This window comes from Nomascus leucogenys, chromosome 5, assembly GCF_006542625.1.
Source record: "Nomascus leucogenys isolate Asia chromosome 5, Asia_NLE_v1, whole genome shotgun sequence".
Classification (NCBI taxonomy): Eukaryota; Metazoa; Chordata; class Mammalia; order Primates; family Hylobatidae; genus Nomascus; species Nomascus leucogenys.
In genome coordinates this window covers 41,968,435-41,994,186 of record NC_044385.1, presented here as the reverse complement: position 1 = coordinate 41,994,186, position 25,752 = coordinate 41,968,435, and the positions used below count along the sequence as shown (strand labels likewise).

The following is a 25,752-nucleotide window of genomic DNA, read 5'->3' as shown; positions in this document are numbered from 1 at the left end:
GTGGGGGATGAAGCATAATTAAACAGAGAAAGAAGTCAAACTGCAGTGGAGGCATGACAAAGCCCTGCTTAACTCTCTTGTATCCAGAAACCCCGAAGGAAACTAGATGAAAATTGATGGGTTTTTCAGTGGGTGGCACTTGACTTCAACAGCTAGTAGGTTCTCTGTAGATGAAAAAGTGTTATTGTAGCAGTTAATATGTATGTTCTCTTTTATAAATTGAGATTAAGAGATTTTGTGGGAAAACTGGCTAGCCATATGTAGAAAGCTGAAACTGGATCCCTTCCTTACACCTTATACAAAAATTAATTCAAGATGGATTAAAGACTTAAATGTTAGACCTAAAACCATTAAAATCCTACAAGAAAACCAGGCAATACCATTCAGGACATAGGCATGGGCAAGGACTTCATGTCTAAAACACCAAAAGCAATGGCAACAAAAGCCAAAATTGACAAATGGGATCTAAGTAAACTAAAGAGCTTCTGCACAGCAAAAGAAACTACCATCAGAGTGAACAGGCAACCTACAGAATGGGAGAAAATTTTTGCAACCTACTCATCTGACAAAGGGCTAATATCCAGAATCTACAATGAACTCAAACAAATTTACAAGAAAAAAACAACCCCATCAAAAAGTGGGCAAAGGACATGAACAGACACTTCTCAAAAGTAGACATTTATGCAGCCAAAAAACACATGAAGAAATGCTCATCATCACTGGCCATCAGAGAAATGCAAATCAAAACCACAGTGAGATACCATCTCACACCAGTTAGAATGGCCATCATTAAAAAATCAGGAAACAACAGGTGCTGGAGAGGATGTGGAGAAATAGGAACACTTTTACACGGTTGGTGGGACTATAAACTAGTTCAACCATTGTGGAAGTCAGTATGGCGATTCCTCAGGGATCTAGAACTAGAAATACCATTTGACCCAGCCATCCCATTACTGGGTATATACCCAAAGGACTATAAATCATGCTGCTATAAAGACACATGCACACGTATGTTTATTGCGGCACTATTCACAATAGCAAAGAGTTGGAACCAACCCAAATGTCCAACAACGATAGACTGGATTAAGAAAATGTGGCACATATACACCATGGAATACTATGCAGCCATAAAAAATGATGAGTTCATGTCCTTTGTAGGGACATGGATGAAACTGGAAAACATCATTCTCAGTAAACTATCGCAAGGACAAAAAACCGAACACCGCATGTTCTCACTCATAGGTGGGAATTGAACAATGAGAACTCATGGACACAGGAAGGGGAACATCACACTCCGGGGACTGTTGTGGGGTTGGGGGAGGGGGGAGGGACAAGCATTAGGAGATATACCTAATGCTAAATGACGAGTTAATGGGTGCAGGAAATCAACACGGCACATGGATACATACGTAACAAACCTGCACATTGTGCACATGTACCCTAAAACCTAAAGTATAATAATAAAAATAAAAAAAAATAAAAATACAAAAAAAAAGAGATTTTGTGGTTTTAGTATCAGAGAAGCCTATATTTTCCTTTGTCCAGTGAAATACTCTTTCTACTGTATTATTTCTGAGGCAAGGAGGCTACTTTTTTTAAGCTCTTAATTTCTAAAGTGAAAGTTAATCTTAATACTTCTTAATTTTGTTTTCAATATATTTAATTCCTGAATAGGATTCTGTAGGTGATATCTCATATGCGTGATTTAAAGAACAAAATTTAAACTTCAGCTAGAAAGACTAGAAAACATCAAAGAGTACCCACAACTTTTCATTTTATCTTTGTAAAAAAATCTTCTGGATCAGCCTATTTTTCCACAAACTCTTCAGTCTGGCTAGCATGCCCTTAATCTAGTAGATGAGGCTGGCCTTTTTCTTTCTTTCCGTATCCTCTGCCAAAGATACAGCTACACAAAGACAGATTAATCATAAATATAGTTGCTAACACCCTTAAGGAAACATATTTGTTTATATCTAATTCCTTACTGAACATCTCTTTCAGCCAGGAAATGCTCATAGAATTTCTTCTGTTATCTTGTTGCCCACTTTCTCAGCTAGCTACATAATTTTCAGATTCTTTTAGATAACAGAGACATCACTCTTTTTTGAAAGGCTGAGAAGAGTTTTATATTGTTATTAGGAGATGATTTCGCCATAGAGAAATGTGAAATCTATTGTTGCAGTAAGAAACCCCACATGAGTCCTGAATATGGACTGTATCTTGGAGAATGCTATAATATTTTAAAGTATTAAGACGTTAAAAAAAAAACTCAGTAGACAACAAAGTGATGGTAATTTTCCAGAGATAGTATATCTGTGAAAAACAATTGTACTGGTGTTTCGAATTTCTCTGGAAACCAATAGCCTTGACTATGAATATTTCTCTTGTACTTTGGGGTAAGTGCATACTATGTCATTTGGATTTAGTTGCTTCTTTTTCCATCAGAGTGTGATATTGAAAAGTGGCTAAGAGAATAAAGGGGAAAATATATAGGAAACTATATGTGAGGAAAGAAATGTAAAATAATTTTCAATGATTAATTTCTATAATAAAGTAATTAACTTAATAAAGCCATCTCATCATAGTTACCTGTCCCAAAAGTCCGAAAAGTTGCTTTGTCTTCGGTGTTAGTAATATAAAATAAACTACGCTAGGAAAAAGTATTTCATTTCTTATATTGCTCTGTCTGTAGGATGTTTTGTTGCACTGCTGTTATAGTCTTGTTCTGCCTCACCCTCCAACAGAGTTCTGGATTTTCTACGAATGTACAAGACCAAAAGATTGCAAATATGTTTGAATTGTCTGTGCCTTTCCGCCAACAGCATTATTTGGCAGGACTTGTGTTAACAGAGCTGGCTGTCATTTTAGACCCTGATGCTGAAGGGTGAGTAGACCAGTTTTTACCTTGTAGAATATGAGTTTGATTTTAAACAGTGGACAGAAGTATTCCACTCACATTTCCTGAGGATTAGGAGAATAATCTTTCACACTCTTTTTCTACTTCCATCTTCACTAAGTTTCTCACTTATGTTATTTATCTGTTTAATCAATTTTATGAAAGACTTTTTCTCATATTTTGTCACCTCTGAGTTTGGGATTTGTCTTAAAATTGGTGGTGTATCATGACTCATTTAGTAGCATTCTTTTTCTTCTTAATAGTATATAAAACAAATTATGCATATTAGTAGATAGATTTGTTGATATAAAGTAAATGCCTGTCATTTGAGGAAAATGGTATTTTATTTGATTCCTTGTCAGGAAAATTTATCTTTTTTTGTTTGTTTGTTTGAGGTAGAGTCTTGCTCTGTCACCCAGGCTGGAGTGCAGTGGCAGGATCTCAGCTCACTGCAACCTCTGCCTCCTGGGTTCAAGCGATTCTCCTGCCTCAGCCTCCCAAAGCTGGATCTGCAGGCACACGTCACCACACCTAGCCAATTTTTTTCTTTTTGTAGTAGAGATGGGGGTTTCACCATGTTGTCCGGGCTGGTCTCAAACTCCTGACCTCAAGTGATCACCACCTCAGCCTCCCAAAGTGCAGGGATTACAGGTGTGAGCCACTGTGCCTGGCCAAAAATTTATAATTTGCCATCATACTATGTAGCGTTTTATTTCAAAAATTGCCCTATAAACAAATAATCTTTAGGTTTTAAAAACTTCCAAAGTTGTGTACATTTTTAAAGGATGTTTGGAAATTGATGTAGTTAGAAAAGTATATTGTCTAATAATGTGATTTTTTGTTTGTTTTGTTTTTTTTGAGAATAGGTCTCACTCTGTCACCCTCACCCAGGGTGGGCAACAGTGGCATGATTTCAGCCCGCTGTAACCTCTGCCTCCCAGGCTCAAGCAATTCTTCTGCCTCAGCCTTCTGAGTAGTTGGCACTACAGGCGCATGCCACCACACCTGGCTAATTTTTGTAATTTTAGTAGAGATGGGGTTTTGCCATGTTGGCCAGGCTGGTCTCCCAACTCTTGGCCTCAAGTGATCAGCCCGCCTCGGCCTCCCAGCATGCTGGGATTATAGGCGTGAGCCACGGCACCGACCTGATTATTTGAATTTATAGACATAGCTTGATGTAGCCAGGTGCAGTGGCTCATACCTGTAATCTCAGCACTTTGGGATGCCAAGACAGTCAGATCACTTGAGGTCAGGAGTTCGAGACCAGCCTGGCTGACATGGCAAAACTCCATCTCTACTAAAAATAACAAAAATTATCCACGCATGGTGGCTTGTGTCTGTAATCCCAGCTGCTGGGGAGGCTGAAGCATGAGAATTGCTTGAATCCGGGAGGCAGAGGTTGCAGTGAGCCAAGATCACACCACTGCACTGCATCCTGGATGATAGAGCAAGACTTCATCTCAAAAAAAAAAAAAAAAAGCTTGATATGTTGTGGTCCAGCATCTCATATGGGGTATGTCCATCTTAATAGTATGACCATAACTCATTTGGGTAATAATGGCTTAAAATTTTTTTTTTGTAGTAGGAATAATAGAAGTTTATAATGCAGTTTAGCCTCATGCAATACCTCCAGAGAACAAAAAGAGATACTTTAAATAGGTTTTTACAAGGGTCTGCTGATATGTTTATTGAATGAATAAAAGAGAAGGTATATCAAGTTCTTAGCAGTATGTTGGGGCATAGTCAATACCGAATAAATTGTGAAAGGCCAGATATGCAAGTGAAAGACATGTGTTTTTTGTAATGGCAACTTCCTAAGTTTGGAATCTATTTTAAAGAAGTAGTTTTTCACCCTGTGTTCTAAACAGAACTGTAGGGTCCTGAAGAGGTGCTTAATGGGTTTCTGTGTAGATTGGGGTGGGCAGTGTGTGCAGACTTTGGAGTATAAGAGGGCAAACTAAATGGGTGAAACTCTGGGCCTTCCACCCCTGCTTGGTGCCACTTTTGTATTTTGCCATTTGACAAATGGCTATGATGTCATTAAAAAAATAATAAAGTAATCTGTTATTTGGGGAAAAACCACTAAAAACAACTTATCTAAACATACTAGCTTTTTAAAATAACTGGTATAGCTCACTCATTTGAATCTGTATTTTCAGTATTTTTACTTGGTATATGAAGGTGTTTTTGGTTACAGTAAGTAGAAAATTCTTCCTCCAGCTGGCTTTATTAAAGGAAGGAAATTTACTATTTCAAAATTAGAAGAAAGGTAGGATTTTTATTATTTATTATTTAATATTTTTGGTTTTAAGGGGCAGACAGTTTAATAGGCAAGAAAGAGGAAAGAAATAAGAAAACGGCTCCCTGATATAGAGGGAGGGGGGGGCTCCGAACAGATAAACCGCCAGAAAGATAGGTTTTTAGCACAGTAATATCATCAGCTCAGTGATACCATCATGATTCCAGTTCTTTACATTTCTTACCTCTGCTAGAAGTGTCAGCTTTATCCTAAGGCTGGAGCCTCCCATGACTGCAAGATAGTCTTGCATATAGTTGCCATATAGAGGTTCTTAAGGCCCTGTGTATCTGGCTCTTGTCTACTCCTGCCACTCTCTTCCTCCTCACATACTAAGATCTAACCACGCTGGCCTACTTTCTGTTTCTCTAATGCGCCAAGCTCATTCCCACCTTCAGGCGTTTGCACTTGGATTTTTCTCCTCTTGAAGCAATGTTGAACAGCCGTCAGATATTCACATATGCTTGTGGTTCTTCAGGTATCTGTTCAAACAGCATCTTCTCAGTAAGATTTTCATTGACCACCTAACCTAAATTACAGTCATGCTGGCCAGGCACAGAGGCTCATGCCTGTAATCCCAACACTGCGAGGCTGAGGCAGGAGGATTGCTTGAGTCCAGGAGTTCAAGACCAGCCTAGGCAACATAGTGAGACCCTGTCTGTACCAAAAAAATTTTTTTAATTAGCTGTACGTGGTGGTGCATGCCTATAGTCCCAGCTACTCAGGAGGCTGAGGAGGGAGGATCACTTAAGTCCAAAATGTCAAGGCTGCAATGATCACACCACTGTATTCCAGCCTGGGTGACAGACTGAGACCCTGTCTCAAGAAAAATAAATAGGCCTGGCATGGTGGCTCACACCTGTAATCTCAGCACTTTGGGAGGCTGAGGTGGGTAGATCACTTGAGGTCAGGAGTTTGAGACCAGCCTGGCCAACATGGTAAAACCCCATCTCTACTAAAAATACAAAAATTACTTGGGCGTGGTGCTGCTTGCCTCTAATCCCAGCAACATGGGAGGCTGAGGCATGAGAATCACTTGAAGCTGGGAGGCGGAGGTTACAGTGAGCCAACATCACGCCACAGCCTAGGCAACAGAGCAAGACTCTGTCTTATAACTAACAGCCATGTTGCCCTTGTCACAATCATTCTTAGCCATGTAACCCTGTTTTAGTTTCTACAAGGCACTTATCTGAAATATGCTTGTTTATGATCTGTCCTCTCACAGTAGAATGTGAGCATGCGAGAGCATGAGAACAGGCACCTTGTCTTTCTTGTTCAGTACTGTATTCCCAGTGCCTTAGTATTATGTCTGGCACAAAGTGGACACTTGCTAATGTATGTTAATTTGATGAATGAATGATTAACTTTAAGAAACTCATATCTCATCTTTAAATTTTACTGTCTTGGGAGGTATATAGATTATATGCAGCATTGTCTTAGAGAGATCCTTGAGAGGAATGTTTGTCTTTTAATCCACATGCTTGCTATGTGATCAAGAATAATTCCTTAAGTGGCAATAATATGTTCTATAATTAATGAAAGATTTGCTCTTTAGAAACTTTCATTATAATTAGAAAGTTAAGACTGCAAAACAGTACACTATGATTAAATGTTAGTTTTGTAGTACATGGTTCTTTAGAAGATGAGAGGATTTATATTCCTTTATTGTAGCATTTATAAAGAATTGAAGAATTCTTTGAAGTATTGAAGAATTATTATTTTTGTGTCTGTTTCTCTTTTGCTAAAGTGAGCTCCTTAAAAATGGGGAATGTCTTATCTTCAACATCTAGAATAGGATATTACAGATCTTGTATTAATATATATTTAATAACTGAATGGGATTGAGCAATGTAAGCATATGAAAAGGCTTTATGAAGACAGGTGGATAGAGTTTAGATAGATTGAAGTATGAGTATGGTAGCTGCTGAGAGATAAGGAATACCTTTGGCAATCATTAGTGCTGATACAGGAAGTCAAAGAGGAGAACGTGAAAAGCAATTGGCCAGAATCTAAGTCTTGGGAATAATGATGGGGAATCTGGGGAAGGCGGGAACTACTGGAGAAAATCCTGAGAAGAGAATATATAAGATGACAAAGTGTCAAGTGGAGCTGGAGAATGAGATCTGAGATAGGTTCACTAGATGTGGTTCTTGGCAATGTTTAAATGTATACTTTCCACCCACCAACCCTCCCTATACCCACTAGTCAATAAAAGGGAAACATTATTGAGGCCCCAGGGCCATGGGTCTTGGGCAGGAGGCCACCCAGTGGGAGAAGGAGGAGCCAGGGGAGGTGTCTTATTTGACCTTCTTTTGGGGGCACAGCATGTTTTATGGCTGTACTTCTTGCAGCAGTTACGGCACAGGGGTGCAGGTGAGCATAACTCTTGAGGCAGATCATCTTGTCACAGTTGTGTTTCTGAGCGAGCTGGTGCAGGCAAGGCCCAGTGGTGCCACCTCACAGGCAAAGCACCAAGTGCAGGCAGACTCTTTCTGGATGTTGTAGTCTGAGTGTGTGGCCATCTCTCAGCTGTTTGCTTTCATGTGTTTTAAGCCTCTATAAAAGTATACTTTATGATTAAAGAACTGGAAGAAAGAAGAAAGAATCTCTATCTAGATTTCACATACAGCTTTGTAAAATGGCAGATACAATCAAGGGCTCTGGAAGAAGACTACGTGTTTTCTAATCTCAACTTTTTAAAGGGATGATGTATTTTCAAGATAGGAAAGGCATATTTGAAGAAAGAAGGGAAGAACCTAATGAGGGGAGACATTGAAGCTGTTGAAAAAAGATGGGGTTCATTGAACATATGGAGAAATTATTTTCTGTGAGAAGGTACACTTTTTCTGAGACAAAAAGGAAAGACTATTTGTGAGCTATAAAGGTGGAATTGTGTTAAAAGACCTGGCCAGAGCAAATTCAGAATGCTCTTCTTTCCTAAGTTGGAAGTAAGGTCTTCTGTTGTGATTGATAGTAAGAGGCTTAAGGAGAGAGAGTGAGATCTGAAACTACTAGTGGATGCAGCATTAAGGGCCAGTTAAAGTTGGAGTAGATGAATTTTAAATTAGAATGATTTGCATAGTTAAAGTGCTGTCAGCTTAAGAAGAGACAAAAATGTTTAAGTGAAAGTGACCCTTGTTAGTGTATTAGCCCATTTGAAAGTGAGGGGGATTGGGAGTCTAAAAAAGTTGTAAGGGCCCAAATGAGGTATATTAGTAAAGAAGTGCAGTTTAAAAAGAGATGTCAAAGGCAACCCCAGCCTGTGGGCTACATAATCCATTAGGTAGGGGATTTTTCTTTCAGAAAAAGGGAATAATTTATTTTTGATAAATGTGAAAAGATCTGATTTGATGAAATAACATTTACAGCATTTTAAAATTTACCTTGTTTAGCTTCAAAATGTAACTATAAGTAGTCTTAGTTTCTTTATATTCAAATACACTAATAAGGAGTTAATATAAAAATATTCAGATTTACTTCTAAGTGAATTTGTATAGCATTTCCTTTTCTTCGATTCTTATTTTACACATTTTTTACATTTTTATACATTTATTTTAAAATGAGAAATGTTTTATAGGAATGGAATACATGCAAATATATGACAAAGGTAAGAAATTGAACAAAATTTAGTCAATACCATGACTTACTGTTTGTTTTAAAGATGTTAGCTAATCTCTGTGGCCTTACTGCTTTTTCTTGTCTTCTTCTTTTTAAATAGACTGTTTGGATTGCATAAGAAAGTCATCAATATGGTACACAATTTACTCTCCAGTCATGACTCAGACCCGCGGTACTCTGACCCCCAGATAAAGGCTCGAGTGGCCATGTTGTATCTACCTCTGATTGGTATTATCATGGAAACTGTACCTCAGCTGTATGATTTTACAGGTACGTAGTATAATTAAGACAAATTTTAAAGGCAAAGCTCAATGTTTAAAAGTATTAGAAAATATCTCAAGGATGAAGATCTTATTTTAGGAAAATAAGAATTGTGCACTGATAAAAGTAAACTGTAAATATTTAACTATATTGCCAGAAAACCTTTGACTGTGTGAGAGAATTCAGTGTAAGATTGCTTTAAGTAATTCTTATGATGAATTTAAAAATAATGATTTTATAGCAATTCTGTACCTACATTTTAGGAAATGTTTGTGTGAACATGCAGTATACATCTGAAAAAATACAAGAAAACTTGACAGATGTTTACCACCGTCAGTTTTGACTTGATTCATGTATATAAAATTGAAATGAATATTCACTTGAATATCAGGAATTATATTTATTGCTAACACCAGGTTAATAAGTTGAAGTGGTATTACTTCTTCAAAACTAGAACCTACAGAGTTTTATTGCTCTTGCTTTCCATATTTAGAATTTACTTAAATACAGAATTTAGTTTGCAACAGTATTTTCTTTAGGGCAAATGAGGGAATTTAAACTAGCAATTAGCCCGATAGCTTCCAGTTTAGTAAAACAGAAACATTTCCTGAGTATCTAATGTGTATTAAGGACTTCGACAGGTGCTGGTGTTGAAAAGATAACCAACTCTTTGCCTTTAAGAGACTGATTGTTGAGCAGTCTTTCTAGTATTTTGATCACTAAAATGAATTTCCTTACCTGAAGACAGAAATGTTTATATTCTTATATCTTCTTTGACTAGCAAGTTAATGTTCTCTATAAACTATAAATTATTACCATAGCAATGAGTTACTGTTAAAGATATTTAAAATACTATCTAAAAGAAGTAAATCTAATAACTATTACATGTTAACAGGTTGTTCTTTTAAAGAATAGTGGAGAATAGGAAAAAGAATTAGTTCAGCTAAACAGTTTTATTTATTTTTTTGGATTATTTTTCTTTAGAAACTCACAATCAACGAGGAAGACCAATTTGTATAGCCACTGATGATTATGAAAGTGAGAGTGGAAGTATGATAAGCCAGACCGTTGCCATGGCAATCGCAGGGACATCGGTCCCTCAACTAACAAGGCCTGGCAGTTTCCTCCTCGCGTCAACGGTAAAAACAATCCTCCTACAGAATTTTTTTTTCTAGAAAGACAAATATTTACTAGGATATGCTCTTAAATATATGAGATGATTGTATCAGCTGATGCAAAAGTGCTCAGTTTTATTTATGAAAACATTAAAGTTCCCAGAATATTAACTGTCTTCTACCAAACAGTTTTAAAAATGATTACCTCAAGGTTTATGGGAGAAAGCCCTGTATTCTGTCATTCAGAATTTGGAAAATTGCCTCATTATAGATAGTTCATTTCTTTTTTTTTTTTTTTAACTTTAAGTTTTAGGGTACATGTGCACAACGTGTAGGTTAGTTACATATGTATACATGTGCCATGTTGGTGTGCTGTACGCAGTAACTCGTCATTTAACATTAGGTATATCTCCAAATGCTATCCCTCCCCCTCCCCCCACCCCACAACAGGCTCCAGTATGTGATGTTCCCCTTCATGTGTCCAAGTGTTCTCATTGTTCAGTTGCCACGTAAGAGTGTGAGCATGCAGTGTTTGGTTTTTTGTCCTTGGAATAGTTTGCTGAGAATGATGGTTTCCAGCTTCATCCATGTCCCTACAAAGGACATGAGCTCATCATTTTTTATGGCTGCATAATATTCCATGGTGTATATGTGCCACATTTTCTTAATCCAGTCTATCACTGATGGACATTTGGGTTGGTTCCAAGTCTTTGCTATTGTGAACAGTGCCGCAATAAACATACGTGTGCATGTGTCTTTATAGCAGCATGATTTATAATCCTTTGGAATAGTTCATTTCTTAATTTTTTTAAGCCCGTTTTATTCTTTATCAGCCCTAAGAAAGATTCACAGTCATTTGAGGATTTTTTTAATCTGTGAAGATTTATACTTTTTTATGTTTTGAAAACACTTGATATTTACTACGCCCCTGAACTTTCCCCCTCTTAAAGGCAGAAGGATCGGGGCAGGAAGGAACCAAATTGCCAATAGAGCAAGATCAAGTTCTAAAGGTTTTAAATGACATTTTTTTTCCAGAAAAATACAGTAATATTTAAGGAAACTGCCCTACTTGACAATTTTATAGCTTTATTAAGATATTATTTACATATCCAAAAATTCACCTATTGTAAGTGTATATACCTTAATGGTTTTTAGTATATTTACGGAGTTGTGCAGTTATCACCACAAGCTAATTTTAGAACATTTCCAACACCCTGAAAAGATTCCTTATACCTACTAGCAGTCACTCCTACCCCAGCACTAGAGAGTGACTAACCTACTTCTATCTGTATAGAATTGCCTATTCTGGACATTTTATATAAATGAAATTATTTACTATATGATCTTTTGTGTTTGGATTCTTTCACTAAGCATAAGTTTTTGAGGTTCATCCATGTTGTGTATGTATCAATACTTCTTTCCTTTTTTATTGCCAAATAGTATTCCATTGTATTGATACACCAAAGTTTGTTTATCCATTTGTCAGTTGATGAACAGCTGTATCATTTCCACTTTGGGGCTGTTAGGAATAATGCTGCCACGAACATTTATGTACAAGTCTGTGTCCACATATGTTTTCATCTCTCTTAGGTAGACACCTAAGAGTGGATTTGCTAGATTATATGGTACTTCTATGTTTAACATTTTTAGAGACTTCTAAACTCTTTTTTTTTTCAAATGTGGCTGTACTATTTTTCATTCTCATCAGCAATGAATAATAATTTCTGTTCTCCAAATCCTCATCAGCACTTGTTATTATCTGTCTTTTTGATTAGGACACCTTTAGTGATTGTAAATTGGAACTTCACTGTAGTTTTGATTTGCATTTCCCTAACAACCTACAGATGTTGAACATCTTTTTGTGTGCTTATTGGCACGTTGTTTTGTATATCTCCTTGGACAAAAGTCTATTCAAATCTTTTGTCATTGGTCAGGTGCAGTGGCCCACACCTGTAATCCCAGAAATTTAGGAGACTGAGGTGGGAGGATTGCTTGAGCTCAGAAGTTTGAGACCAGCCTGGGAGACTTGACAAAACTCTGTTTCTATCCAAAACCACGAAAAGTAGCCGGGCGTGGTGGCATGTGCCTACTGTAGTCCCAGCTACCTGGGAGGCTAAGGTGGGAGGATCATTTGAGCCTGGGAGGTGGAGGTTGCAGTGAGCCAAGATTGTGCCATTGCACTCCAGCCTGCACAACAGAGCAAGACCCTGTCTCAAAAGAAAAAAAAGGTTGCTATTTTAAGATTTCTTAAGAGTTCTTTATGTATTCTGGATTTGTAAAATAATCAGCTATCTGATTTACAAATACTTTCTCCCTTCCTATGGATTATCTTTTTACTTTCTTGATGGTGTCATTTGAAGTGTGAAAGTTTTTAATGAATTCCAGTGTATCACTTTTTTTTATCAATTGCACTTTTGGTGACATTCTACCTATAAAATAATACAATAAAGTACATGTACAAAATGTAATAATAAAGTAAACAGCAGCATATCCACTGCTCAGTTTAAGAAATCAGACATTACAGCCTGGTAACCTTTGAAGCTACCAATGGCCTTCCTCAATTTGATCTCTCCCTCCTCTGAGAACGACCATTGTTCTCAATTGTATTAACCTTTTTATTTTTTTAACTTTTCTTTTGTGAAGTATACTACATATGACAAAGTACATAAAACATAAATGAATGAGGTTTTAAAACATTAGAAAATAAACAGCTTTGTAATTACCACTCAGGTCAAAAACAAGAACGTTGGCTACCATCCAGAAATTCTTAGCATGCCCTTTTTCAACCACAGCAACCCACCAAACTCTCACTGTCCTGATTAATGATATAATTGCATAATTTTGTTTAGAGTTTTACCATCTAGGCCAAGCATGGTGGCTCACGCCTATAATCCCAGCATTTTGGGAGGCCAAGGTGGGCAGATCACTTGAAGTCGGGAGTTCGAGACCAGCCTGGCCAACATGGTAAAACCTGATCTCTACTAAAAAATACAAAAAAATTAGCCAGACATGGTGGTGGGCACCTGTAATCCCAGCTACTCAGGAGGCTAAGGCAGGAGAATCGCTTGAACCTGGGAGGTGGAGTTTGCAGTAAGCCGAGATCGCACCACTGCACTCCAACCTGGGCAACAGAGCAAGACTCTGTCTCAAAAAAATGTATAGATAGATAGAGAGTTTTACCATCTAAGTTTGCATTTTAAAATACTATAGTTTATAATATTTTATATATATATATATATATATTTTGTTTGGTTGGTTGGTTGGTTTGGTTTGGTTTTTTGAGACGGAGCCCTGCACTGTAGCCCAGGTAGGCTGGAATGCAGTGGCACGATCTTGGCTCACTACAACCTCTGCCTCCTAGGTTCAAGTGATTCTCTTGTCTCAGTCTCCCGAGTAGCTAGGATTACAGGTGACTGCCATCACGCCTGGCTAATTTTTGTATTTTTAGTAGAGATGGGGTTTCACCATGTTGGCAAGGCTGGTGTCAAACTCCTGACCTCAGTTGATCCATCTGCCTCGGCCTCCCAAAGTGCTGGGATTATAGGCATGAGCCACCACGCCCTGCCAAAATACTGTAGTTTAGTTTTATATTATGTTTTTAGTATTCATTAATGTTATGAAATGTAGCTGTAATTCACTGATTTTCATTTCAGTATGATATTCCATTGTCTAACTATAAATCAGTTTATTTGCCCATTCTATTGATAGGTGCATGAATGGTTTCTGATCCTTGGTTATTGCAAATAGCAATTTTGCAGACTTTCTTTTGCGTATATCCTGCATGCATATATATACTTTTATTTAGGGTATTTTCTAGAAGTGGGATTTGTTGGGTCATAGACCGTGGGTATCTTAATCTATACCAGGTAATGGCCAACTGTTTTCCAGAGGGCGTACCTTAATTTATACTAAACACGTATAATATGAAAGTTCTCATTCCTTCACATGTTCATCAATACTTAGAGAATTGTCAGATTTTTAAATTTTTGCCAATCTGGTCATTTGTAGTTGAATCTCATTTTAGCTTTTATTTCCCCGAAGACTTATGAGGTGTGCATTTTTCCGTATGTATGATTGACCATTTGGATTCTCTTTTTTGAAGTGTCTGGAGTTCTTTGCTTGTTTTGCATTTGGTTGTTTGCTCTTGTTTAATGATTTTTAGGACTTTGTACTAGATCAAGTCCATTGTCAGTTATAAGTGGTTCAAATATTTCTTCTCTGTGGCTTGTTGTTTTACCCATTTAATGGTGAATTTGGTGGTTAGAATGCCTAATTTTATTTTACTTTTTATTTATTTATGTATTTATCTTGGAGACAGAGTCTTGCTCTGTCGCCCAGGCTGGAGTGCAGTGGCACAATCTCGGCTCACTGCAAGCTCCACCTCCCAGGTTCACACCATTCTCCTGCCTCAGCCTCCTGAGTAGCTGGGACTATAGGCGCCCGCCACCATGCCCGGCTAATTTTTTGTATTTTTAGTAGAGATGGGGTTTCACCATGTTAGCCAGGATGGTCTCAATCTCCTGACCTCGTGTTCTGCCTGTCTCGACCTCCCAAAGTGCTGGGATTACAGGCGTGAGCCACCATGCCCGGCCTAGAATGCCTGATTTTAATATACTTAAATTTAGCCTTGCAGCTAATAGTTTCTGTATCTTATTTAAGGAATTTTTTTCTGTTTCAGAATTTTGAAGGTATTCTGTGTTACATTCGAAATTTTTTTTGTTCTTCCTTTTACATTTAATTTTAAAATTAAAATCTACCTGAAATAGATTTTTTTATATACAGTATAAGTTGGGAGTCCAGGTTCATTTATTTATTTATTTATATTGCATATTATGCCAGATTATTTCAGCACCATTTATTAAAAGAATATTTTCCCTATGTCTCTGAAGTACTGCCTCTATATGGTCTACCATGCAGAGAAAGTCATACATTTTTAAAATTTTTCTTGGCTACTTTTTGGCCCTTTGTGTATCTATATAAATTTGAAAATCAGCTTGTAAAGTTCCACTAAAATAAATAAGAACCAATAAACCTGTAAAATTTTAGTTAAGATTGTATTGAATTATGATTACACTATTGAATCTCCTAATTTTTGAACACAAATCCCCCCATCGTTTAGGCTGCCTTTAGTGTCTTTCAGTACATAAACTTTTTTAGTTTCTACCAAGGAGGACTAGCATATCTTTTGTAGATTTATTATTCGTGCTTGGTATTTTTTAATGTTCCTATAAATGGTGTCTTTTTCAAAAATTCTGTTTTCTGTTGATTGCTTTATATGGAAATAGAATCAATTTTTGTACAGAAACAAAATACTCATTATCAAAAAAATTGATTTTTGTACAATGATTTTTATTTCCACAATATAAAATAAATGATAAAGTGAGAAACTAATGACACATTTGTAGATTCTTTTTTTCTACACACAATCATATAATTTGTGAATAATAACAATGTAGTTTCTTCCTGTCAGTATTTTTATATGTGTAATTTATTGTACTGGCTAGTACCTCCAGTACGGTGTTGAATAGAAGTGGTGATGTTTGTATCTTTAAAGGTAAAACTTTCAACATGTCATTCTTAAACATATGTTCTGTATGATTTGGGTTTTTTTTAAGATACCTTCCTTTATTGTGGAAGTCTCTTTCTGTTACTAGTTTACTAAGCATTTTGTTTTTTAGTTATGAATAGTTGAATTGTTGTCAAATGCTTTTTCCACATTCATTGAGATGGCTGTATTGTTTTGCTTTTTGGTCTTTTAATGTTGTTTATTTAAATTGATTTTCTAGTGTTAAACCAACATTGAAATCCTGAATTAAACTCAACTTCTTCATAATTGTGTACTAATGGATTTCGTTTGCTAATATTTTGTTAGGATTTGTATATGTATGGTCATAAGATTGCCTGTAATTTTTCTTTCTTATATTCTTTTCAGGTTTTAGAATCAAGGTTAGGCTAGCCAATTAAAATGAGGTAGGGAGTTTTCTCTTTTATTCTCTTCTCTGCAAGTACTTAAGATTAGATTAATCTTATTTCTTCCTGGAATATTTGGAGAACTTACGAAACCATCTGTGCTTGAAGAGTTTTCTTTTTTAAGTTTTAAAATTACTGTTATAATTTATTATCTGTGAGACTATTGAAGTTTTTTTGTTTCTTCTTACATTGATTGTATTTATTTATTTATTTATTTATTTTATTTTTTGAGATGGTGTCTCGCTCTATCACCCAGGCTGGAGTGCAGTGGCATGATCTCGGCCCACTGCAACCTCCGCCTCCTGGATTCAAGCCATTCTCCTGCCTCAGCCTCCTGAATAGCTGGAATTACAGGCGCCTGCCACTGTGCCTCACTAATTTTTGTATTTTTAGTAGAGACAGGGTTTCACTATGTTGGCCAGACTAGTCTTGAACTCCTGACCTCAGGTGATCCCCCCACCTCAGTCCCCCAAACTGCTGGGATTACAGGTGCGAACCACTGCGCCTGGTCTTCTTAACAACTGATTTTTGTAAATTTTATTCTAGTAGAAATGTATTCAAATTTCTTGACTTATAAAGTTATTCAAAATACCTTGTATAATTTTTTAAATGTCTGTATCATCTGTAGTAGATGTAAACTTTTTTCTATGGCTAGAATTTTTTTTTTTTTTTTTTGAGACGGAGTCTTGCTCTGTCGCCCAGGCTGGAGTGCAGTGGCACAATCTCGGCTCACTGCAAGCTCCACCTCCTGGGTTCACGCCATTCTCCTGCCTCAGCCTCTCTGAGTAGCTGGGACTACAGGCGCCCGCCACCACGCCCGGCTAATTTTTTTGTATTTTTAGTAGAGACGGGGTTTCACTGTGGTCTCGATCTCCTGACCTCGTGATCCGCCCACTTCGGCCTCCCAAAGTGCTGGGATTACAAGCGTGAGCCACCGCGCCCGGCTATGGCTCGATTTTTGTACCTTTTCTTGTCTTTATCAATCTTGCCAGACAGTCGAAATGTATTGTTAGTCTTTATAAAGAACCAGTATGGTGGCACTGTTGACCCTCACTTTTTAGTGTTTATTATTTACTGTCTTCTGCTTTCTTTGGGTTTACATTCATGTTCTTTTTCTAACTTCTTGAGATAGATGCTTAACTCACTAATTTTCATCCTTTCTTTTTTGATATGTATTTTCAGCCTATGCATTTTTCTTTGATTGTTTAGTTAAATGCTGTTTATATATAACATTTTTTTTCCTTTTTTTTTAAATTATACTTTTAAGTTCTGGGATACATGTGCAGAATGTGCAGGTTTGTTACATAGGTATACACATGCCGTGGTGATTTGCTGCACCCCTCAACCCATCAATTACATTAGGTATTTCTCCTAATGCTGTCCCTCCCCTCCCTCCACACCCCCCGACAGGGCCCAGTGTATGATGTTCCCCTTCCTGTGTTCATGTGTTCTCATTGTTCACCTCCCACTTATGAGTGAGAACATGCAGTATTTGGTTTTCTGTTCCTGTGTTAGTTTGCTGAGAATGATGGTTTCCAGCTTCATCCATGTCCCTGCAAAGGACATGAACTCATCCTTTTTATGGCTGCATAGTATTCCATGGTGTGTATGTGCCACATTTTCTTTATCCAGCCTATCATTGGTGGGCATTTGGATTGTTTCCAAGTCTTTGCTATTGTAAATAGTGCCACAGTAAACATACAGGTGCATGTGTCTTTATAGTAGAGTGATTTATAATCCTTTGGGTATATACCCAGCAATGGAATTGTTGGGTCAAATGGTATTTCTGGTTCTAGATCCTTCAGGAATCAGCACACTGTCTTCCACAATGGTTGAACTAATTTACACTCCCACCAACAGTGTAAAAACGTTCCTATTTCTCCACATCCTCTCCAGCATCTGTTGTTTCTTGACTTTTTAATGATCGCCATTCTAATTGGTGTGAGATGGTATCTCATTGTGGTTTTGATTTGCATTTCTGTAATGACCAGTGATGATGAACTTTTTTTCATATGTTTGTTGGCCTCATAAATGTCTTCTTTTGAGAAGTGTCTGTTCATATCCTTTGCCCACCTTTTGATGAGGTTATTTTTTTCTTGTAAATTTGTTTAAGTTCTTTGTAGATTCTGGATATTAGCCCTTTGTCAGTTGGATAGATTGCAAAATTTTTCTCCCATTCTGTAGGTTGCCTGTTCACTCTGATGATAGTTTCTTTTGCTGTCCAGAAGCTCTTTAGTTTAATTAGATCCCATTTGTCAAGTTTGGCTTTTGTTGCCATTGCTTTTGGTGTTTTACTCATGAAGTGTTTGCCCATGCCTGTGTCCTGAATGGTATTGCCTAGGTTTTCTTCTAGGGTTTTTATGGTTTTAGGTCTTATGTTTAAGTCTTTAGTCCATCTTGAGTTAATTTTTGTTTAAGGTGTAAGGAAGGGGTCCAGTTTCAGTTTTCTGTATATGGCTAGCTGGTTCCGAACACCATTTATTAAATAGGGAATCCTTTCCCCATTGCATGTTTTTGTCAGGTTTGTCAAAGATCAGATGGTTGTAGATGTGTGGCATTATTTCTGAGGCCTCTGTTCTGTTCCATTGGTCTATATATCTGTTTTGGTACCAGTACATGCTGTTTTGGTTACTGTAGCCTTGTAGTATAGTTTGAAGTCAGGTAGTATGATGCCTCCAGCTTTGTTCTTTTTGCTCATTGTCTTGGCTATACAGTTTTTTTAAAAAAAAACATGTATCTTATTTATTCAACTTAGTTGCAATCTCTTACATCTTCCCCAAATGGTTTTATCTTCTCTCTCTCTTTTAGCCAGTTAGTCATCCCTTCTCATCGCCTCTAGGGTCACATTGCCTGCTACATTCTTCCTTCTGTCATCTGTGACTTCTAAATTGTGAGCTGGGGGAACAAATTTATCATGATCAATAGGTAGCATTTTCAAGATTCATCTCAGAGTGACTCTGAAGTTCATTATGATTTCTTCTTAGGCCTTTGGGCTATTTAAGAAGTTGTTTTTGTCTTAAATTTTCAGTCATGAAAATTTCTAGATATCCTTTTGTTTCTGATTTTGGCCTAATTAAATGATCTGAGAGCATAACTCTGTATGATATCAGTTTGTTATGTTTGTGGCAACTAGTTTTATGGTCTAGTATATGGTCAGTTTTTGTAAATGTCTCATGTATTCTAAAAGAATGAATATTCTTTCATTGTTAGTTACAGCATTCTATGTCCTGTACTCTTGTTGTTTAAATCTTTTTGGTCTCTACTAAATTTTGCATGCTTATTCTAATATCCCACTACAACTGTGGTTTTGTAATTTCTCCTTGTCATTCTGTCAGATTTGTGTTTCTTTTGAGGCCTGATTATGAAACATTTAACACTTTTACATAATTTTTGGTGGATTGCACTTTCATCTACATGAACTATGATGCTTTTTAAAATTAGTTATAACTACACTAGGTTTTCTTTGCCGTGTGTGTATGTGTGTGTGTGTATAGCATGACTTTTTCATCCCTTTACTTTCAATATTTTTATATTATGTTTTAGATATTTCTTTTAAAAACAGCATATAGTTAGATTTTTTCTTGTATCTTAAAAATCTGGTTTGTTAATCGCTCTCTTTCACTAGAGTTTCTAATCCATTTACATTTAGTTTAATTAAATTGGATGTATTTAACATTTTGTGTTTTACTTTATGTTGTCTTACCCCATTATAGTTTTTTTTTCTCTCTTTTATTGACTTCTTCTTGTTGTTGTTGTTGTTGCTGTTGTTGAGAAAGGGTCTTACTCTGTCACCCAGGCTGGAGTGCAGTGATGCAGTCTCGGCTCACTGCAGCCTCCGCCTCCCAGGTTCAAGTGATTCTCCCACCTCAGCCTCCTGAGTAGCTGGGATTACAGGTGACTGCCACTGCGCCTGGCTAAATTTTTTTTTTTTTTTTTTTTTTTTTGAGATGGAGTCTCACTCTGTCACCCAGGCTGGAGTGCAGTGGCGCAATCTCGGCTTACTGCAAGCTCTGCCTCCTGGGTTCATGCCATTCTCCTGCCTCTGCCTCCTGAGTAGCTGGGACTACAGGCGCCCGCCACCACGCCTGGCTAACTTTTTTGTATTTTTTTAGTAGAGATGGGGTTTCACCATGTTAGCCAGGATAGTCTCGATCTCCTGACATGATCCACCCACCTCAACCTCCCAAAGTGCTGGGATTACAGGCGTGAGCCACAGCACCCAACCACATTTTTTGTATTTTTAGTAGAGACAAGTTGTACTGTGTTGGCCAGGCTGATCTTGAACTCCTGGCCTCAAGTGATCTACCTGACTCAGCCTCCCAAAGTGCTGGGATTACAGGCATGAGCCACCACATCCAGCCAGTTTTGTTTATATTTCTAAACAATATTTTATTTAGCTTCACATATTTTCACCTTTTTATGAGTATATACTATGTGTACTTCTATGACTTGATTTTTTTGTATGTTTCTAAGAGTCGTTTATGTTGATATGTGTAGCTGTAGTCTGTAATGTCATAGCAGTCCATTAGAAAATATAATTATGTATTCATTCTCTTCTCCAAGGAAGTTTGGGTTGTTTGTAGTTTCGGGCTATTATAGATAAAGATATTATGAATGTTCCTTTACGTCACTCTGTAGAAGAGTTTCACTAAGGTATATACCTAAGAGTGGCATTTTGGGGTTAGAGGTTATGCACATGTTCAGTTTTACTTGGTTAAATTGTTTTCCAGCGTGGTTGTAGCAATATATATTCCTTCTAGCAATGAAGAAATATTTGTTGCTCCATGTTTTTTCTAATACTTGATATTGTGTGTGTTGTTGGAGATGATTTATAAGAAGTAATGAGATGGAAAGTTAAAGTGGTGGTTGTGAAGAGGGATCATTAAAATGGAGGTGGTTTTTTTGTTGTTGTTGTTTGAGACAGAGTTTCACTCTTGTTGCCCAGGCTGGAGTGCAATGGCGCAGTGCGGCTCACTGCAACCTCCCCCTCCCGGGTTCAAGCAATTCTCCTGCCTCAACCTCCCGAGTAGCTGGGATTACAGGCATGCACCACCACGCCCAGCTAATTTTGTATTTTTAGTAGAGACGGGGTTTCTCCATGTTGGTCCGGCTGATCTCGAACTCCTGACTTCAGGTGATCCGCCCACCTCAGCCTCCTGGAGTGCTGGGATACAGGCATGAGCCACTGCGCCCGGCCTGTTTGTTTTTTTGTTTGTTTGTTTTGTTTTGTTTTTGTTTTTTAATTGGCATAGTGGGACATACCTAAAATGGAAATTTAAGGGAACATGCCATAATGGTAATAAAAGGCATAAGGTTTGACTACAAGGGTGAGTGTGTGTAGTAAGTGGTATTCTTGAGAATTAGACAAGTTGGTTAAGGAAGTAAAAAAATAGCACAGGATATTTAGAGAATCAAATACATAGACATTGAAATCACTAAGAACTGTGACAAAAAGTAGTGTTTAAAATAGTGAAAGTGAGTCAGGAGCTAAAAGCATCAAGATATAAGGGCCAGTCTTCTGGAGATTAGTATATGACTGCATTGATGAAGGTTAGTAGGGTGTATAGTCTGACAAAGATACATGTGTTCTCATGCATCTATGAGAACATAAGCTATATGTTCTTATAGATATAAAGCAGTTTTGTTAATGATTGACCATGTGTTTCAGAGGTCATAGTGGAAGAATTTTAGGAGAAGGAGCAGACGTGGCAAGTGAGGTAAGAAGAGAGAATATAAAGAGCTATGTGTGTGGTGATCAGAGTCCGAGTCATGAATGAAGCCTTCTGAAGGCTGGGCCTGTTGAGGTGGTAGACACAAACTGGGGAAAATAATTTAATGAGGTTAATCCTGCTGGTCTGAAGGCAGAGAGTAATCGTGAAGCTCTGGCTGTTATAATATGAAGGAGAGGTATGAATCTTGGCCTGGAAAATGTAGAACTCTGGGACCTCTACCTCATTCCTGGTAATAGTGTTATGAAACAGTTCTTTCTGTTTTCTAGAGGTCATCCTTTCTCAACCAGAAAATTAAGAACTAATGAGCTAGGGCATTTATTGTAGGTGATAGATTAACTTCTATACACCTAGAATGGTCCTTGCTATCAATGTCTTTGGGAGAATGGGGAAAATAGTCCCTCAAATCATTTTTTGTAGGGCTTAATTATGCCACAGAACCCTGGTTGAGACTGTTCTGGATACTAATCTCAGATTGGTTTTATATGTGCACATTTCTACTAATTTATGATGTGCCTTTTTAATGTATTTATTTGAATGAATACAAATTCTCATTTTTAATGTAGGCAAATGTGACCATCTTTTTATGGTTTATGTTTTTTATGTCTTATTTAAGATATACTATCCTTTCCCCAAGATTATAAATATATTGTCCTATATTTCCTCCTGAAAGTTTGAAACATTTTGCCTTTTGTATTTAAAGTTCTTTCTTTGTCTAGATTTATTTTCTGTATGATGGAACAAGGTAGGAATCTGCTTTTTTTTTCTCAAGGAAGATCAGTTGTCTCAACATCATTTATTAAACAGTTCATCCTTTCAGTAGTGATCCACAGTGCCAGCTCTGTCACAGATCAGATTTTCAGATATGCATAGGACACTTTTTGTGTTCTTTATTGTTTCATTTGACTGCCACAAATATGCCAAAATCAAATTGTCCTAATTATTTTAGTTTTTTAGTAACTGCAGATATCTGGTAGAACACAGTCATCTCCCTGCTCCCCACATCCCACCTTGTTCTTCTTCAACAGTATCTTGGCTCTCTGCTTTTCCCCCATTGAATTTAAAAATCACTGGTCAAAGTTCCAGGAAAACCTGACTGGGATTTTGATTAGAATTGCATTGATCCTATAGAATAATTTGATGGAAAACTGACATCTTTACATTACTTAGTCTTTTTCATGTTTGTCTTAATTCTTCCAAAAGATGTCACTGTGTTACTGGCAATTTATGTGGGAATATGAGATGTCAGTGTATGCCTGTTTGTCAAGATGAGAATAATTTTTTATTGTATTTCTAAAAAATAGGTACTTGAAAATTCAGTCAGAGCTATGTATTTATGCGTATCTGAAAGTTCGGCTATAAAAAGTGTGTGTCTTTAAAATAAAGGAGCATTTTCCTTATGAGAACAATTGTGGATTTAGGGATGAGGGTCAAAGTTCTTTTGTGCCCAGCTCAGAAGCAGTATAGCAAAATAGTTAAGCAAGCTTATGTGGGTGAATTCACTTATATGCATGGGCAGCCATAAGAGGCAGTAAACAAAGTGGATACGAGCTTGGAGCTTGTGTCTCGGGATCCACACTTTCTGTGTTGAAATTCTTGTCCCGCCTCTTACTACAAAATACTTCTGGTGGTCAGGTTTTTGTTTTTGTTTTTGTTTTTGTTTTTTTTGTTTTTTTTTTTCTGTAAGATGAGGTGAGTAATAATATTTATTTCTTTGAGTGATTGTGAAGGATAAATAAGTTAATACACATAAAGCATTTGGTCATTAATTATCATCCACTATAGAAGGAAGATTGGTGAGGTAGTTGAGATCATGACTTCAACAGTTGTGTATGTTCAGCCTTCCTATGTCTTTCCTCTCAACATCCCCTCTACTTCTTCCTCATTTTTAGTTAGTATATTTGTCAGCCGAGTATTAGAACATCGTATAATAGTGAAGAGTATGGGCTTTGGAGTCCGGTTAACCTGGACTAAAATCCTAGCTTTACCCTTTCTTGGTATAGTAAGGCAAATTAATCTCTAGCCTTCAGTTTTCTTACCTGTAAACTAATAATAATAATAGTTAATGTTATAGTTTACAGTTGTGAGAGCTAAATAAAACGTGATGAGCATAGTTTCTTGCACATTTCAAATTTTATTTTTTGTCATCATTATTATTATTATCATCTATATTCTTATCTGTAAAAGTGGGATGATACAACCTGCTTGGTAATACTGTTGGAGGACTAAATCAAATAATGTATGTAAAATGCTTAGTATGATGACTGAAACAGAGTATATGTCCAATAAGTGGTACTGTAAGTATAGTTTTTAATTTCTGTTTTACATACTATATACTAATATAGATTGATGATTGAAAATAGTGTTTCAACCTTATATGCTATAAGTAGAAATAGCTTTTTACTTCTATATAGCCTAAGACTTTTCCTTTTTGTATCAGTGGTGCTTGTTTAAAAACAATAGTCTTCTAAGTCTGACATACACGATTTTGTCATTACTTTGTACTCTTAGCCCACTCTTATTTACTGTGAGTCAGTTGCTTTTTTCCTTTATTTTCATTATATCTGATATTCTGTGATATATATCTTTTAGTTTTTAATGGTAGAATCTTTTAGTTTTTATCTTTATGTTTTTTATTAACATTTATTTATCCCCTGCTGACAGTCATGCAGTAGATTAAAACAAACTTCTATTACCAGGAAAGGTTCATTAAACTTCAGGCTCTTAACCTTAAGGTTATATATGATCCTTTTATACAAGTGTTGTCTAAGTCAAATGGTTCTTTTTAATTGTATTATTTTTAAGCAACTTTTGTTTTATTGTTTTTAGAAGAAAACAGTTGATAGCCAAAAAACAAGAAATGGTCTTTCATCAATCTGTCTCATTCTACTGCTCTTTATTTTCAGAGTGGAAGACAACACACTACCTTTTCAGCAGAATCAAGTCGAAGCCTTTTGATCTGTCTACTTTGGGTTCTCAAAAATGCAGATGAAACAGTTCTACAGAAGTGGTTTACAGATCTCTCAGTCTTGCAGCTAAACCGGCTATTAGATCTGCTTTATCTCTGTGTGTCTTGCTTTGAGTATAAAGTAAGTGGTCATTGTACCGTTGCAAAGAACAAGAAAGGAGAAACATAATGTGGAAAAAATAGAAGAAAATTTCCTCAATACCTCTTCTCTTCTAATGTTTACATTTTAGGGGAAAAAAGTGTTTGAACGAATGAATAGCTTGACCTTTAAGAAATCAAAAGACATGAGAGCAAAGCTTGAAGAAGCTATTCTTGGAAGCATAGGTGCCAGACAAGAAATGGTACGCCGAAGCCGAGGACAGCTCGGTACGTACACAATAGCTTCTCCTCCTGGTGAGAATTTCTTCAATTTCCTTGAGTTATATATTGTAATGATCATTGTTGCTAGTCTTCAATGTCAATCCTATGCTTTTTAAAAAGTGTTTTAAGTGTAACTGTGAATTAACTTGAATAAGCATTTCTCTGCAGTAATACAAGTTAGAATTCTGATTTAAGGTGAGTCACCATACCCCCCAGTTTTCTCTAGAAAGTCTTCTCTAGAAAGTCCTTATGTGATTAATAGCATCCATCCTCCCTTTTTAAATAGACTTTATTTTTGTAGAGCAGTTTTAACTTCACAGCAAAACTGAGCAAAGATAGAGAGATTTCCCATATACCCCTTAGTATGCATAGCCTCCCCCATTATTAACATCCCCCATCAGAGTAGTGCTTTTGTTGTAACTGGTGAACCTACATTAACACATCATCACCCAGAGTCCATAGTTTACATTAGGGATCATTCTATGTAACATCTACTTTTACTTTTTTTTTTTTAATTGAGACAGATTCTTGCTCTGTCA

General features: G+C 36.8%; 1 protein-coding gene across 8 annotated transcripts in view; it reads left to right on the top strand.

The window, feature by feature from the left end:
- The window catches only part of DOCK7 (dedicator of cytokinesis 7), a 234,757-nt gene that overhangs the window by 149,274 nt on the left and 59,731 nt on the right, over window positions 1-25,752 (top strand). For all 8 annotated transcript variants that reach the window (XM_030812931.1, XM_030812929.1, XM_030812928.1 and 5 more), the window contains 5 exons: window positions 2,745-2,884; window positions 8,911-9,080; window positions 10,056-10,210; window positions 24,792-24,974; window positions 25,084-25,219. In XM_030812931.1, coding sequence (XP_030668791.1) covers window positions 2,745-2,884; window positions 8,911-9,080; window positions 10,056-10,210; window positions 24,792-24,974; window positions 25,084-25,219 — 784 coding nt within the window. The remainder of the gene's footprint in view (window positions 1-2,744; window positions 2,885-8,910; window positions 9,081-10,055; window positions 10,211-24,791; window positions 24,975-25,083; window positions 25,220-25,752) is intronic.